The 17,936-nt window shown below is 41.2% G+C and overlaps 1 protein-coding gene across 1 annotated transcript; it reads right to left on the bottom strand.

The window, feature by feature from the left end:
- Nucleotides 1–200: 200 nt before the first annotated feature.
- kmt5c (lysine methyltransferase 5C) lies at nt 201–15,222 on the bottom strand. The gene is made up of 9 exons (XM_085272029.1): nt 14,875–15,222; nt 14,347–14,479; nt 11,831–11,996; nt 11,591–11,700; nt 11,320–11,483; nt 9,583–9,602; nt 9,243–9,379; nt 8,947–9,119; nt 201–6,894 (listed from the first exon to the last, which is right to left on the bottom strand). The coding sequence occupies exons 2-9, from the start codon at nt 14,457–14,459 to the stop codon at nt 1,655–1,657; spliced, it is 6,123 nt and encodes a 2,040-aa protein (XP_085128155.1). The 5' UTR covers nt 14,460–14,479; nt 14,875–15,222; the 3' UTR covers nt 201–1,654.
- Between the last annotated feature and the right edge of the window lie 2,714 nt (nt 15,223–17,936).

Below are 17,936 nucleotides of genomic sequence, written 5' to 3'. Positions count from 1 at the left end.
GGACACACACGGGATGTTTAAAACTGCTTGGGAACCCTTTTTGAAGTTTGGAAGGTGCGTGCATCTAAGGGAAAATGAAAAAGACCCATTTAATGTTGAGAATCAGCCAGCTGGAGCAGATTGTAGTTTCTGCTCGTTTTCCCACTGCTGTTCAACAAAAAAATTCAAGAAGCAGTAAAAGAAGAAAATACCAAAAAAAAAAGAATTAAGTGTCTTTAATGATATAGGCTACATTTGTACATTTTCTACAGCAGACTTTCAATGAGACTAACTGCCAATAAGAAAGAGAGAACATTTCACCTGTAACAACTGAAAAACTGGATAAGATGTGAAAAGCTCTGAATTTAAATACTCAGTGTAAATATTCAGCTCAGTATTTTGTCCCATTAAATAATACAAACATTTAATAGCTTGAACAATCAATGTGAAATATAAATTACATTAAAGCACCTTTTCAAGAATGAGGATATTAAAATAAATAATTGGCCTTTCCATATCAAGACAGTACATTTTGATGGTAGTAATGTAAGGCTGTGCAGTCACACTGAATGCTCCCACTCACTGATGTAAAACATACAGTAATGACACAACGTGACTCCAACAACAGCAAATAACTGTGGTTACAATATGAACACCTACGGATGCGTAGCTCCATCAGCAACGACAGAATATTAGTAACTGCTGCGGCATTGTTTCCTTCAGTTCCTTCTTCGAAAAAGAGACCAAATAAAGGACAAAAGTGAGAAGATTGTCACTTAGTCTGCCACCTGGATGAAGCCTTGTTAGAGATGTCGATTCATTTAGCAAGAATAAACCAAATCGCAGTTCCTCACTCAGTCACTCGTCCACACTGGGACACTGATGAAACCCGTCGTCACCCAGTAAAGCTGTCCTACGATGAAGTCGCTAACTGTACACTGTTCATGCACGAGCCTTTCGTTCACGCGCTAACGATTCTACCTAAACCTGGCAAAGCAACAGTCGCGTGATCGGGTGCGGCGACACACACCTTACACTTTGATCCCTCGACACCTGCAGGTCTGCCTGTCAAATGCATGCACACGCACACATACACCCACACGCACGCACAAACACACACCAAGTGAGAAAAGCTTACTGTGAGTATAAAATTGAGGGTAGAGGGTGTTTCAATGGGTACTTCAAAAAGTCACAAGAACATATCAAAGACTGAGGCACAAAGCTGCCTTTTTAAAATCACCAATACAAGTACCAGCAACCGGTGACGGTGGCTCCTGCCTCTACTGCCTTACGGGGTGTAGAAAAATGCATACATCTATGTTACAGTACACGAAGAGGGCTTTAAATGTTTACAGGGCCTCCCAGACACAAATATATTTAATGCTTTGTTTTATTTATACACTGGAAATTTGGTAATCTAAGGAAATTTTAGTGGACATACTATTTGAGAAAAAAAAAAAAAAAAAAAATCGGACAGCAATTAAAACACTCGTAATTTTTCTTTACATAAAACCCTGTACATGTTAGCATTATCAGTCAATTAAAATTATTATTTTGAAAAAATGTCAGTCAGATAGTTTTAAAAGCTCTTTTTTCTTACAAAACTGTTTTTGTTATCTGTGTGTGCAACAGACACGATATATTCCCAATTGTATTCTGGGATTGGGAGACTAATTCAGTCCGAGTACTGAAGATCTAAGTCCACTGTGCCGTCTGTCACCACTAACCTCACCCTCTTGGGTTTTGTGGCACCCATGGAGTGAGATGTTGTAACAGGTCCATAGTGTGATGTGCCTTGGTGATCCCCAGCGTGGCACTGCTGCTGCATATCCTTCCTGCAGTGCTCGTCGTGACCTTTGAGCCCTGAAAATCCAGCCAGAGAAGCTGGGTTGGAGAGCTGGGGTCCACAGGGCTCGACGACCAGCCGCCCCTGTGTGCCCGAAGGCTCCATCAGGCAGTGGTAGGTGTAGTTTGTTGAGCCCAGTCCTGGGTAGCCTTCAGCACCATCCCTGAGACCCAGGGTCAAAGAATGGTCTCCACTGAAGTTTAGTACGTAAGGAGGACCTTGATAGCCGTAAGGGAACGAGGCTGAGGGGGCTGAGGACTTGTTTGCTGGTGCTGGTGTAGCAGGTGGTGTATTGTGAACCACTTGGGGGCTGTTGTGCTGAGACATGGGCGAAAGAGAAGTGCCAAAACTGAAATCAAAGGGGTCTTGCTGAGTGTAACACGGCTGGTGTTTGTCTGAGGTCGGCGTAGTGGATTTATCCTGTTTCATGCTTTTCTCGTGCGGTGCTGAATAACTGTCGGACATTTTGCTAGGAAAGTAGAACTGCCTCGGCAAGATAGAAAAGTTTTTGTATGCCATGTTGGCTTCGGCACTTTCATGTTTGTCTGATGACATCTTAGCTTTACTATAAGAATGAGAAATTGAGGAGTTGGGTTTATTGAAATGAATGTTGGACCTGTTGGAGGAAGCGAGGTGAACGTCCTTTTCGAACCCCTGAACAGACAAGTTGCCTTTCTGATGACTGTCTGCACTAAAGCAGAACTTTGGACTCTGCTGGGTTTTCTCCATAGCACCTGATTTTGCACCTAGCATTCTGGACGAGACGGTCGGGCTGCCGGCAGCCGTGGTCTCTTTGCAAGGTGCGCTGTACAAGTTCTGACTCTGGTTGCCCCCCTGAAACTTGAGCACCCTGTGAATAACTGTAGAGGTTTTCTCAGGAAAGTTGAATGGATTGTCGGGAGGGTTGGGATTTTTCACAGTGAAGAGCTGAGGAGAGAGGAATTTGTTAGACATTTGAGACGACTGTACGGGCTTTGTTAAGCAGCTCTGGGACACTGCTCTAACTGCGTTTGGCTGATTGCTAGAAAATGACTGGGATTTATTGGGAATGGTCATACGATGGAAGGGACCCTGGGTTTTGAGGTTAGCCTGGGTTTTTGATTGGCTGGTGCTTGGCTTTATGTTCATGGCAGGGTGGGGTAAAGTAACAGGGCTTTGAGTTGTAACCGAAGACGATGACGCACCCATAAAACGAGGCTTACTGGGTGCCATGAAAGACTGATTTTTTAAGTCTTCTTTGGAAAACCTCATTCCCGGATTTTTACTTATAATTCGATCTTTAGCCGCCAAGTCGGGGTTGCCCAGAGCTGAATAACTGAAACTGGTGTTGGGTGGGTTTCTGTCTTTGGAGGTATCCTTTGCTTCACATTCCAGAGGAACTGAGTCACTTTTGGAAGGCATTAGGCCTGGAAAAAACTGCAAATCCTCACTGGTAAAGTTATTTCCAGGACTGGGAGGGCCAAGGTATGGCGTTTCCGTGGTCCACGTGTCGGTAGGGCTGTGAGAGAGGGGACTGCTGAAAGGATCTGTAGGAGGATCCAGGGAACACAGATCTGATGGGGAAGATGGAAGCATGTTCTGTGGCTGGTAATAGCCCTCAAAGTTGAGACACTGAAAGTCAAGAATGTCATCACAGCAGTTTGTGAAGCTGGGCTCGCTGGTAAGCATGTTATCTGCTGTTGCAAATGGAGGAGACTGGGACGGGGGTTGGATGACAGAATTAGAAGAGGCTGTGGGCTTTTCCAAAGTCTGAGATGAACACAAGCCCTCGGAAAGCCGAGAGAGACTGTTATCAATTTGCTGAAGAGTGTGACTAAGGCAAGTGGTGGGTGTTTCGACAGGCCCACACTTGTGTGTTCTGTCCATTTTGTGCCTCTGTTTCCTTCCTCCGCTGATCATCTCTGGCCTTTCAGTGATTCTGTCTGCAGCTACGGATATAACTTCGGTTTTACTGTCGTTGAGGGGCGAGGACAGCGACAGCGGTGATAGGGACAAAGAAAATGGTGGCGGTTCGGTTTTCAGAGAGCTGTTGTTCAGTCTCTCAGAAGATGGGCACTCTTCTTTGAGCTTGCAACAATCGGAAAGTCCTTTTTGTTTACCTAAAACGTGACCCTTCATCTCTGTCTTAATAATGGTCTCTACTTTTAAATCGGGCTGTATGAGCTCCTCTTTACTATCCACCTCCCAAATATCCTCCATCTTCCTACGCAGTTTAATTACCGGTAATGGACAGCCATTTATGTCCAGTTCCGGCTCTTGCTTTTTTTGTGACCCACTTTCAAACAAGCAGGAACTCTTTAAAAAACCTTCTTCGATTTTTGTTTCCAGCGCTGCCGCTGACAGGGCTGTGCTGTCATTTTTCTGACTCTCTGTTTTTTCTAGCAGCTGCTTGACTCCAACCACGGGGTCCCTATCGATTTTCTCTTTGAATTGTACTTCGTTGCTGGCAGACACATCGGGCCCACAGACGTTTTCCCTGTCATTTTCAAGGTCCTTGTCTGATTTTGCACCAGTGTAGAAATTTATAGCTTGCAACTTCTCTCCTCTTTTTTTCAAACGATGCAATCTGCTCTTTGACTTCTTACTAGCTTGCACGTGAGCCTGAGCTGCCTCCATCTCCATGTTTAAAATTGACACCGAGTCCATAATAGCTTTAAAAGGATCGAATGCCACCAACTCATCTCCCTTTTCTGCTTTTAATGCCATGTTTTCCAACCCTGCACTTTGCATCTCCCATACTTTCCCTCTTCTCCTCTTAAGCCGAATTTTAAAAAAGTCTGGCTTTATGTCTTCCAAACCACTTTGTTCCAGGGTCATCAATTTCCCCTGATTTCTACTTTGAAATTCATCTGAAGTCGGACTTTCGGCTACATCCTCAACACGCTCGCTCTCTAGTGTCTGTGCTTTACCGGCGTCATCCTCATCCAGCCTCTCTAATTTACACTTTCGAGCGTTCCTCATTAAATGACCACGCTGAGCTTCAGCAGGTCTCGAGCGAAGGACCCTGTTAAAAGAGGAGTGTCTTCTGGGGGCTAACCGCTGCATTTCTGTCCTCCTAACTCTGACTTTATTCTCTCTTTTCACTTTGCTACTCTCCCCTGAAGACGGGGCGAGGTCCTGCCTCAGCACTGCAGACGATTTCAACTCTGTAACATTTTTAGAAACCTGATCTAAGGCAGAGTTTAGACTTTGTTCAGAATCTAGTGCCGAACTGCGAAATGTACGTTTCTTCAGAGGTATATTGGACTGTGCGTGCACTTGTGCATTGGTGTCTGGATTAGTCGTGGTTTTAGCCGAAATCAGTGACTTGTGAGGTAGTGGGTTGAGGCAGGTGGCCGGTGGGTCATTGTGCCTCTGTGGCAACTTAGGCTCCACACTCTCCTGACTCAACTCCGTCTTAACTGTAGCTGTAATGTCTTTGCTTAAGTGTCCCTTGGTGCTTGGCTTATCTGCTGCTTTTCTTTTCACTGCTCTGGGCCTTATCTTTCGTCTTCTAATAATCCTCCTCTGCACTGAACGCCGGAACCTGCCTCCATTTATTTCAGTTTGTTCTGATTCCTCCTCGGCACTCTCCTTGGAGGCCCAGGTAGAAAACCGTCGTCCCACATTACCTCCCTTTAATCTCCCATCTATTAATGATTTATCTTTTCTTAAAATATCAGATAGCAGAACCGTTGCCTGTTTTATAACAATATCATCTTCATGCCTACTTACTGGCTGCGTACTCAAACTCATTTGTCCTGATCCTTCCTGCGTGCAAACCCCCTTGGCTGTATTTTTAACATCCTGGACATTATTTTGACATTTGCTGGAAACCATTTTGCAATCAGACCTTTTCACTTCTTCTAGGTTTCTGTTACTTTTACTGTCTCTCTGCCCTTCTGTTTTGCCTTTTAAAAAATCCGTCTGTTCGTTTGTTATAAAATCTTTGTCATCTACCGAAGCCGTTTGTATTTCACTAAATTTCTCGCTTCTCTTTTTCTCGCTGTGGGATAAGTCGCCCGTGCTCTCGCTCGAATGCAGTTTCCTTACACTGGTTTGATCTGGAGACTTGAAAGACATTTCCCTCACCCCTCTGTTACCGTCAGCTGTGCAGACCTCTGAACTTCTCGCCTGCCTCTGCTGAAATCTGGATGCTCGTTTTTCTGTTGCTGGGCCTGGGCGCTGGCTCTGCATCCTCCTTCCTCTAACCTCCACCCTTACTTTCCTGTCTTCACAGCTTTCTCCAAGTTCCAAACTTTGTGACACCGATAACCTCGTTAGATTGACTGTAAGATATTGCTTCAGAGATATTAGCGGATTGTCTCCAGTGTTCTTCAATCCATCCGTGTTACTCGTGGATAAAGCTCTGATAGTCTTGCGCTCAGTTTGCTCGGCAGCAGGATTTTGAGCCGTGGTGATGACGCTGGTTTCGATGGCGCCGCGGTTTTGACTTTCTGTGATTGCAGTTTCGACATTCTCTTGTTTTATTGCACTGCAGATTTTGTCGCCCTCATCCGGGTGACAAACAGTTGTAGTGTTAGTTGTGTTACTGGACTTCGTCTGGTGTGCAAGTGTGGTGCGAACACTGCTTTTTGTTCTTGAAGAGGTCCTCATGTGAACGGGCTTCCTGCCCACCACTTTTGCAAACCTCCCATTAAGGCCTGCGCCTCTTACCGCAGATCTGCTTTTCTGACATGCTGACATGGAGGAATTCAGAGTAAAGGGCTTCAAGTTCACCGCACTGCTGTTGCTTTCTTCCCCAGTCATGTTCAGTCCCCTTGGCCTGTTATCTTGTGGCCTCACTTCCTCGAGTTGCAGCAGCAGTGCCCTTTCTTTGCTTTTTGGATCCTTACAATTGAGTAAAAAATCCAAAGAGTGGCGCCGCACTCTGACTCTAAGGTCCTTTAGTGTAACCTGGGATAAAAGCGGAACCGTTCGCCGCTGTTTGGCTGTAGAGGAGGACTTTAGTGGGTGCTTTCCTGATCGTCTTTGCTTCTCCTGTCTCCACTTCTTTGTCTGACTCAGTTTTCTGTTCTTCAAGGCATTTCTTCTCATCTGCTGAGTGAATGAGTTCCTTGAGGGGATGGCTTTGAAAGAGAGACAGCAACAAAGAAGCAAATTAACTTTTTGGTTTCTACACAAAACCCATTGTTCTGCTTTTCTGCCCTGTGAACAACTTCATGTGCAGAGTCTGGTCTATAGTGTAAATCAAACTTGTGAAGACAACAACTGTAAATTGCATCAAGACGTTGAAGCATTTTCTTTTTTTTTAAAAAAAGAAGAAGGAAACAAAGCATGTTTACTCTGAAACAGTGGAACACATAACAGTTTGTTTCTAACAGGAGGTAAAATTACATTTTTTCAGTTATCAACCCACTTAAAAATCTAAATAATGGACGTCAAACGTAAGGTCCGGGCACCAGAATCCCCCCAACAAAGACTCCAATACACTCACTGGATAGCTTTGGAAAATGTGAAGGGCATGAATTGTTGGACTTAAATGTGTTTTACAGCTTTTTCTGCTGATAAAGACCTCCCTGTGGCTAATCATACTCCACAACTGTAATTAAGTAATAGATAAACAATCGCATAACAAAAACAGTTCCTGTTTCTCACTACTTACAATAGGTCCACGTACAAAAGGATATTTTCTGTGAACAGAAGCTGTGTGTTTTATAATTACAGGACACTCTAGGCAATGAGCTACCAGAATTTCTTTTGTAATTTTACACATTTATTTCTTAAAATTTAAGCCCAAAGCTGAAAGATTTCTTTCGTCTACTACATAAGCATTTCTATAGCATTTATATATGAACAAACCTAAAAAAAAAAAACCAAACAACAAACAGTGGTTCCCTAGAAGTTCTTTAAAGGACAAATAGATAATATAAACTGAGAAAAGAGGCGGGTTAGGGTTGTTGTCCTTTGGTAGGGGACCAGTTTAAGGGATTGTTTTCTTGACTATAAAGCCCGTTACACAAGAATAACCGCCACTCTTTGCCTGCCCACAGGCTCCCATGAGAAAGGTCTGCAAAAGAAGATCAAGTGAGAGGCCCTCAGAGCTGCAGGAAAAAACTTTCATTAGATTTACTCCTCCTAGGCAGATTTCATTGAGCAAGGGCTCACTTTCAGACATCTTGGGTAGAGCTCAACTAAACTGGGTGAGGTTGAGCTTTGAAAAGGTTGAACTTGATTCATACGACAAGAAAAAATGAGAGCTTTGTAGCAAAAATGAATGATGAAAAGTAATTTAGTAAGTTCATCCTGATTACCATCTTTTCATGATTGCTGGAAGCCAAAAATGTCATTTGAATTAAAATCCTCTTAAAATCCGAGTCTAATCACAACTAAAGCTCCATTGTTATTAATCATCGACACAGATTATTGAATAACTTTTGATAAATATAAATATTTTAATGAGGATCCATTTGTGAGTGGTCCCTCATAATGTTTATGTTGGCTGTCCCCGAGGAAGATCCCATCTAATTATTCTAAACCCCACATAATAAATCCTTTATTTATATGATTGCATAAGCATGCATATGCTACCTAAAGCAAACAGATAAGAACAAAAGGATATTAAAACATCTGGATTTATTTAGTTTATTTATTTAGTAGAATAAGTAAACAAGTTTGGAGATTTTAATATAATATAATAACACAGATATTTAATAGTAGACCCTTTTTAAGGCATAATATTTTACAGGTTATGGATAATTGCACTGCCACTGTTGAACGTATACTTTAAACAGAGCAATAATTTTAATCTGAACAGTGTAGTCACGGCAGAATTTAAGCTGTACCAGGTATTATTGCAGGGCTTGTATTAATGTAGTCTTTACTTTACAATATAAAGGACTTCGAAGCAACTGTCTCTGTGATTTGGAGCTATATAAATAAAACTGGATAGGATTTAATAAAAAAAATTTGGCAAAAACTCTGTTTATTTGTGTGTTTTCACACTAACATCAGGGTTTTTCCTGAGTGGCCTTGAGCACGAAAGGACTGCATATAGTTTTAGGTATTTTGTTATCTTACTCAATAAAAATCTATGGATTTTCCCTTTATGTGCAATCCCTCTGATTGTGCTTTGGGGAAAGCCCAAAAGCTCTTTAGTAAGAAAATCCCAAACTGGTTACCTTTAAAGATTCCCGAGTGTATTCCTGGTGTTATTGGCCTTGTAGAAAAGTGACCTCTCTCTCTGTGATGACGAAGATATCGCTCTCTCAGGCGGTACTTTTGGCCCACGGGGTCCTTTGTTTCCTCGATTTCAGGCTGTTTCCCTCTGTGCTTGAAGTGACCCTCTCCATTCCTAAAGAAGAGTTAAAAAAAAGATTAAAAGTTCAGAGTTTTCATCTCTTAGATGAATAAAATCTGTTGAGAAAAAAAAAAAAGACTTTGATAAAGACCACGTCTGATCAGATAATGGACGTACCTCTCACAGGTGCAGCATTCACACATTTCATTGCCTTCACCAAAAAAGCTGGCTCCATAGTAACACGTGATCTCTTCCCCAGGTGCTATGGGTCGAATCACCTCAACACAAGCGATATTCTTCTCACCGGGGACGAACTGGGCGGGTGAAAAAGAAGGAAAAAAAAAAAAAAAAACAGACAAAGACAAAGGTTGGATGGCCCGTGGGAAACAACAACAACAAAGCAGTCAGGAGGCAGAAGGCAGGTCTAAATCTGCACTTAAAATAAAACATTTGGCATGAAAATAACATGTTATAATTTCAACTTGAAGTGTTTTAGTGAATTATTATTGCAGATTACCTTGCAGTTTGGCTTGCAGTCTTCAGTGCAACGGGACAAAGAAAAAGAAAGATAAATAAGGTCACTAATAAAATCACACCAGTGAATGAAAAACTCAACATTTTGCTAATCTACTGGTTTAGATTGGATTTATTTTCACTAAAGAAATAAAGAGATAGCCCTCTGATGGAAAAAAATGACCCAGTTTTTACTAGGCCTTTGGCATAATTGCAGTTAGGATAAGATATGCTTTGTTTTCTTTAAAATATGGAGCTGAAACATTAAACAGACCTACAACAGAACACCTCAAATACAAAATATATCAACACAAATAAAATGTGACAAAACAAAACAGCTCAACAAGGTTCAAAAAACAAACAACATGCAAAAGAAAAGCTCTAAATCTAAATGAAATACAATCAGATGCTTAAAAAAAAAAAAAGCTTGATATAATATAATATGACAAAGTGGCTTGAAAAGTAAAAGAGTTCAAATTCAATAGAGCAAAAAGAAACAGCAGTGAAAACAAGCACAGCATATGTCATGTCACATTAAAGTGGTTCACTATAACAGGATGTGAAGTGTTGAGACAACACAGGGCCGAAATAAACTCAGACAATTTACTCTCTGCTAGACAGATGTTTTGTGTAATAAAGAGTTATTGCATGAGGTATGAAAGACCTCCTGAATCTTTATTACTGTGCACCAACATGTCATCTGCTAACATGATTTTCTCGCTCTTGTAACTAGAAAGTCAATAAATCATATGAGGAAACCTATAATTTCTCACTATAATTATGATGACGACACAGACATGGGTGCAAAACATTGACCGCTATCCCTGTGTCACTGCAGTGCAAACCGAGTTCAGGATAAATCTGTTTTGGTGCACTCTATGAATTATATACATTCATCAGCTTGAGTAAGGAACCGAAAGTCGGCCTATTATGCTCATTTCCAGCTCCATATTTAGCACAGGTTTGCATGATTTATTTATTTATTTTTATTCATAATTATTCATATTTATTCATCTATTATTAAGCTTTGGTAAAGCCCCTCAGTTCCTCTTCTGTTTTAGTTTCCATTTTCCTCTTTTTAAGCCAACATCTTCCGATTGCCTGCTCATCGCAAGCACGAGGGTCAAGATAGTTCCTGTTTTTATCGTAACAGAAGCAAAGAGCAGAAACGTATCTGAAACAGAGCATTCAGAGCAGCCTGAAGCCTCAGCTTTCGGCCCACAGAGTTAACTGTACGCACACCAGCCTCAGCATTTCCAATGTGAGCAATCAAACTTTAAATAAAGGGTTGCTCAATGACAGCTAAAATCATAATCAGTTAATTTGGTCACCATGGAGAACTTTTTAAACACATTTTTAAACACAGACTACAAAAAAAATACACAAAAAAAGCATTTAAATTCTCTTTTTTTAAAAAAAAAAAAAAAAGGAAAGAAACTTGCCTTTCTATTGAAGTTAATTTCCCCAAACCTTCATCATAATAAATCAAAGTGAAATGATCTGACCCTGAAATCCTATTTGAGATCTCTGAATTTTAAAAGGACTGCTTGCACACTATCTGAAACTCTGGCATGGTCAATGTAAATCAGTATCAATCACTGTAACAGCACACATATAGAGAGAAACACAGTAGGCCCACTTTAAGAGTAACTACAGTGTAATACTGAAGGCATGGCCTAGATTTCCATTAAGATGCATATATATGTGTACAACCACTAGTCTCGAAGGTAAACACACTCACCGTGGTTAATGAAAGCTGCAGGCCCGAGCCAGAGCTGAGCGCAGCGTTTGCGTGTGGAATACATCACGCTGAAGTCATTGACTCCCGCCCTCAGCACGGCACTGTCAGCAGGACTCAGCTCTGCTATGCAGCCCAGCAGGACCTCCACCCGCTCTCCTACAAACCTGCAGAGGAACAATTCAGGCATCACATTTTCAGTTGTAAAAAACAACACCATACAGGACGCAGTGCTGCTGCAGTGGCAGCTCGTGATGCTGCTGCGTGTGAATACCAGTGCCTAGTTGAGGTTATCTTGGCTCCGTTGGTCTCTGAGGAGTATCTGTCACAGGACTCTATCTTGACACCGCTATCCAACAGGAAGGCACTGAGGTAGCGATAAACCTGCAAACATCACACACGGTCTTTGATTGTGATGTTACACTCGAGTGACAAATCCAAGTATCGGTGATAAACACATACACACATAGACAATAAAGTCAAATGATAACAAACATTTTTGTTTTATGCATACATGTTGTCTCAGCAGCTCCTGTCGATGGCTCCCCAAAGCATTAAAGTAGTCACCAGCCAGCTCGCCCACCGTTAGAGCCTCAAACGTAGCGTTGAAGTCGTGCGTACGCTGAAACCTCAAAAGCGTCTCTTTGAGGTTACCCCAACGTCGGATCTCTGGTGGGGGGCTGCACAAAGAGAGAGGGACAGATATAAGAAGAGTCTAAGAAGCTTCCTTTTAACACTGAATTTTAGATATAGCATCCAAATATATTTTTGAACCAACAACTTTAGGAAAAAAAATAAAAAAGAAAATAAAAAGAAAATCACACAAAAAACACCCAAATCAGCTCACAGTTAAAAATATTTGGACTAAATGTTCCACAGTTCTGTTCTTATAAGCTACAATAACAATTAATAAATATCTGTGCATCTTTCTCAGAAATCTAACCTTCCTTCACTTCTGTATTTAATACGGATGCACCAAAACATGCACAACAGGTGCACACAGGGTTTTTCCACGGCCCTCTGGGAGGTCGCTGCACCCATAAGTATGACTGGTCAGGATGTAGATGGGACAAAGAGTTTACGTTACCTTATTTAATAAAAGCCTATCCATTTTTCGGTTCTTATATTATTTTCAATTATTCATTTTAAAGTGGATTTAAATACATTTCATGCAGGAAAAACACCACCCAGAATTTTACAAACACTTAACAAACTCATTCATTAAAACGGCTTTAAAATAAGCGGTTGTCAAACTACTCATGAAAAAATGAACAGCAGTTTACTGATGCTGCTGCGTACACCTTCATTAAAGTAAATTTCAGGTTTTTCTTTTTAATGACTTTCTCTAATGACTGCTGAGGTGTGAGCTTTTATTCGGACACTCATCGTTATTATATATTAACTTTCACTGAACGTCCAGGTTTTGCAGTTGGCCTGAAGTGTCACTGCATTAAAGCATAATCAGAACCACCTGGTATTCTTAAAGTTTTATAGAGCTCAGGGGCCGCTTTAATAGGAATGCATGGATTGCGAAATTCTGGACTGATGATTAACCTTCAAGTGCCCAAAGAAAGTTAATTTAGAACTCAAACTGCACATTTCTGTGTGCTGTAGTGATATTTCTAATGATAAAAACATTTCCAATTTACTTTAACAAAATGTAAAGCTTTCTTTTTTTCACTCCACCTTTCAAATAACAGGAATTAGCCGACTGGTGTTGGGAGGATAATAGAAAGTTATACAGAGTAATTTATGACCCTGGAAATGTATGTATTTTTTATAAAATTACAGGCTCTCATTTTATTTTCCACTTCTAATCACGACATTGTAATGGTCTGCAGTCAACCATGACTAACAGAACTAGAGCAGCACCATTTACTGCTGCGGAGGCCTTGAGGCAGACACTTGAACACCTGAAGTAAAACAGCTCAACTGACAGAAATTAGTTGGCAAAAGTGACATAAATAATTTGAATGTTTCTGCGCAAACACACACACACATCAAAACAACATACGTATTAAGATTTTGTTTTAAACAGAACCCTGGAAGTAACAAAGGCTGAAGAAAAAGCCTGATTAGGAAAATTTCACTGTAAGTTGCTGTTGATGAAGGCGTCACCGGTTCATCTAATGTTACTATTTATTACACAACAATATGGACACACATAAGTAAAGGCATTGGTGGATTTAACAAGATCTGCTACATGTAAAGGAAACAGTATGATAACCACAAGCAGAGCCATTATTGCTCTATTCCTGTATAAAGTATGAGTCATGACTCAGCTTTGTCATTTCAGACGCTAAAATAGCTCGGCTGTTTGAGCGTTTAAATAACAGTTTGAGTCAATATTGTTTTTCTGTTAATAATATTTCTTTATTGTTATTAATTCCCCCTTTGTGTTGGGGCAACAAACACTGACATTCTAAATAATAACTGACATGCTTTAAAGTCTTTTCAGCTCTTTGCTATTTTTTTTTTTAACATTTTCCCAGCACAAAACTGATGTAACGCAACACAATCGGCTGTTGACACAAAGAAATATTAATGAAATGTTGAAATTGAGCGCAATCTGATATCCACATGTGGGTTTTGTTCCTACATCCTCATAACATCATTATAACAGTCTTTTTTTTCTCAAGTTGCAAAGCTATGACATCACAACAATGTGATTGGTCAGGTGCAAAGCTAAAACCGGACCAATATTATTTTGATGATGCACAAAAAACACCAGTACGGGATATCAGATACACCTTACGTGAGAGCTCATGTTATGGTTTCTCTTTCACCCTCACATTTATTTATTTTTATATTTCACTATAAAATGAAATTCACCCCTTAACCCTATTGTGGGATTATTAATTTAGATCAGTTGCTTTCTTCTGCCTTTGTATTTTTTCCACCCAACCAAAAATCTAAGAAATCAAGCCTTAAAAAAGCCAGCGAAACAGCAGTGATCACACTCTTTCCAGCCATACCATAGCACTGGGTAGTCACTGGACTCCATGATTGCTGTATTGTGTGTCAGATTACCTGATGTTCATTTTGTGGGTGCTGAAGCCCAGCAGAGGGTCCAGCACCAAGCGGGTGGCCAGGTCATCCGTCTCACACAGCTCCTTCACACTCATTCTAGTGCTTCCGTCCATCGCCTCCCACCATCAGCATGCTGAAACCACAGGCATCAAAGTAACGCTGTGACAGCAGCAGCAGCAGCAACAACAACAAACCACAATCACCTACCTGCATTTCTGCACATCACACAACACCTGCATTAAATTTCTCACCGGTGCCCTGATATCTGCGTATATAACCGGTCTGCTGCTGGGTTGCATCATGTTGAAGAACAGTAGATAAAATCGTTGCGTGAGAAAGGAATGTGGCTGTGTTTCTACGGGCTTCCACAGTCCATTAGCTTAGCAGGGTAAATATGTTATCAGCTGCGGGACGGAGGGAGCTAGCGCTATGGCCTGCAGCTACAGTAACGGGATTGCATCGCAGCGCTGATGAAAGCCAGCGCATCGATGCATGCTTGACACACCTATGCGGGCTTTCCAAACCTACCTGGGAGTCTTTTGTAGTCAACGAAAGTATCGTCAGGTTGACCGTTTAGCAGCAAGCCGCTCACTCGCTCTGCTCCGGCTCTCGCTCTGCTGGCTGGGGCAAAGTTAGCCTAGCAGCAGCAGCGAAGCCCGCTAGCTCTCTGCCGCCTCGCTGGCTCTCCCCGAAGATGGAGTCTCCTCGTCGCTTATGGAATTTTACTGCTCCTTCACGACTCCGGGTCCCAGCCGAAATTTTAAAAGGGGGACAAATGCACAACACCGGGGAACGATTGAGACACGAAATGTGTGTGTTTTGTAGCCGCTAACTAGCTTTTACAGGCTTGTCTAGTAGCAAAAGTTGATGATGAGCGACGTCCAATGCAACCGAACTAGCTGTTAGCCACGCCCCTTGCGCTGCGCCATTCGCTTAGGTCAAGGTCAATTTTACAAATCAAACCAGAGGGCTTTGTTTTAAGCTCTGTGATTGGTCAGGCCTTTTTATGGGCGGAGCCGATCCATACCCTGGGTTTACTACGACGTGCAGAGGGGAGTGTTTTCTTGTACATCGGCCTCTGCCTCTATTTGGCTGCTGGAAAGCATTTCACACAATCACACTGTTAGTACACAGTCAGAATGCGCTCATCAGCAGCGACACTAAAACCTGCCTGAAACCCTCCTGCACTGTTAATTACACTAAAGCTCACAGTGAGGAACTCCGTGCATTAGGTTAATGCTTCAGGATTGAAATTTTGCTATTTAAACACTTTATATTTGCTTAACCTTTAAATAATTTATTTTAAGTTTTAATTACTGAGATGACAAATTTAAGGGCCAAGCTTTAGATTGTATTACGTCATAATAAAAACAAACAATAAGCCATTCTACTTTTGCAGGACATTTTCTGTCCGACCCACGAAAATTGAGAATAATCCCTGCGCAAAGTACATAATACACACATAATACATTTGTCCTGTAAATTACTCTTGTCCTGGGACAAACTGTAAGCCTCTGGGTTGGAAAGGTGATTCCAAAATATTATTTAAAATACAAAATAGCTCATGAGAACGGCCCAAAATAGTATTTTTCTTTTCTTTGCCATAGCCTTCTGATAAGCATGTCTAATAGACTAGTTAATTTAAGATTGATGATTTTGTTGACACGTGTCTCTTTTTTTCACATCAACATATTTTTAAAGAACAGTCATTATGCACTGCTGCTGTGTCTAACAACACACGTGCAACCCTGTTACCTAAATTAGCCTGAAAAAGAAAGAGATAAAACAGTGACATGATATAACAAGGAAGAAGTGGCATGATCAAGTCATGTGCTAACAGCATGGAAAGACCAAAGGTCAGTCCTCTTTGACCTAGTTTGTATTTTTCCAGTCTTTTCTTATTAGATTGGTGTGTCAGTCTGGATCTGGTCATCTTTATCTCCCAGGTTGACCCAAAGCCACCAAGGTGTCCTGCTTTTGGCAACAGGTGACCTTCAAATGGACCCCTGGATCATGTGAGGTCAATGTTTTAGATAAGAATATAACAGATAAGCTTCCATTCACCGACATAGGTTTTGATTGCTGGGTGGGATGGCCATGTAAAGTGTGGGATCACTTGGTCTTCCCTCAGCAAACTGTGAGCATCACTTACTTTTCTACATTTGTTGAATTTTTGGGTGCCATCCGCATCTAAAGTGGAACAAGTTAACATAAAATGGAATATAAAGCCACGAGACCATCAGGCATTATCCTCAAATGGTCTAATTTTATCACTGCTGAGTCAACACACACATAAAGGCTTGGGATAAAAGTCAGAGTATAAACACACTTACAGCGTTTTCTGACATCAGGCCATAGGCACAGCACGGTGAGCTGATATTCTCTTTCTTTAATCTTTTTCAGCCATCTGCTGTCCTCCGATGTCCATCCGTTTTCTCTCTGTGGACCCTCCCTTCCTTCACAATACTGCAATATCACAGTGTTGTGATATTGTCACAACTTGTTAACTATAAATTAACTACTAAACTTAAGAAAATAGGATTATATCAGTTATTTGAACACAGCAAGCCTGAAAAGGGGTTCACGTGGGTGTAAAGTAATACTATTCTGAACTCCCCAGACAAATGGCATTCATGATATAAGTTAAAACTAATATAAAAACTAATAAAAAGTGAATTTGCATGAAAAAAAAATCACCTTGGAAAGCAGCTTAGACCATTTAAAACTATATAGAAACAAAACATTGCATGTGGCAACCTTAATTGTTCCATGCAAGCTTTTTTAGCTTACTAAAATACGGAAGTCATGACCACATGTGAACATGAAGTTGGCCAAAGAACATGTCTAACAAAGTGTTTTAAGATGGTGCCTCTAAGCAGCCCGACGTCTTCACTCTGTTCTCCCATATTGCCAATGACTGCTCCAGGCAAACTGCTTCGATATCAATGTGTAGTCATCTTGCTTCTGCCTTTCAAAGTTCATTTAAATAGACCGTTTGCAGTCTGAAATACAGACATTGGACCAATTTGAGTTAAAAATGTAGCTTCACACAGATTCTGTTTTTTTTGGACATAAAACATTTTAAAGTGAGCCGTGCCAGCCATCTCAGCCCCGCTGTTTGAAACACAATCCATCTTTCTGTGCTTCTATTTTCAGACACACTGAATGCAGATACCTCACTGCTCTTTGGATTTTTGCCAGCCACTATTCTGGAGAGCTGAAATTTCTCAGAGATAAATAAGCACCCCCTAAAACTCTATGGACAGGTCTCAACTGGAAAACAATCCAAAGTAGTGTTACTGCATATTTTAAAGGGTGTCAAGCATTCAGTAACCCGGTGGCAGCATGCTTTACAAGGAGCAGAAGTGGAAAGCACCAATCGCTCTGTCATCACAAAGGCTCAGCTGGAGCATTCAAAGTGGCCGGATGACTTCATTCAACTATCAAAGAGTGTGTCTCTCAGCTGCTTGGAGGAGGAAAGTGTACCTCCCTTCAGCACTTGAGGAAACCTTAGTAACTGCTCTGTTTGTCTATGAGTTATTTTTTCTCTTTTTGCTAGATTTATTGAGCCCTCGAACGAGCGAGCTGTT

This window comes from Mchenga conophoros, linkage group LG4, assembly GCF_057382185.1.
Source record: "Mchenga conophoros isolate Kocher_MC1m ecotype Shallow Benthic linkage group LG4, M_conophoros_male_GT1.1, whole genome shotgun sequence".
NCBI classification, from domain to species: Eukaryota; Metazoa; Chordata; class Actinopteri; order Cichliformes; family Cichlidae; genus Mchenga; species Mchenga conophoros.
This window is presented reverse-complemented; position numbering and strand designations above follow the sequence as displayed.

Coding starts and splice junctions, on each gene's coding strand:
- kmt5c (XM_085272029.1), bottom strand. CDS start 14,459: ATGGACGGAAGCACTAGAATGAGTGTGAAGGAGCTGTGTGAGACGGAT. Junction 9,603..11,319: donor TGCAGCTTTCATTAACCACG/GTGAGTGTGTTT, acceptor GTTGCACTGAAG/ACTGCAAGCCAAACTGCAAG. Junction 6,895..8,946: donor ACACTCGGGAATCTTTAAAG/GTAACCAGTTTG, acceptor TCTCTTTCAAAG/CCATCCCCTCAAGGAACTCA.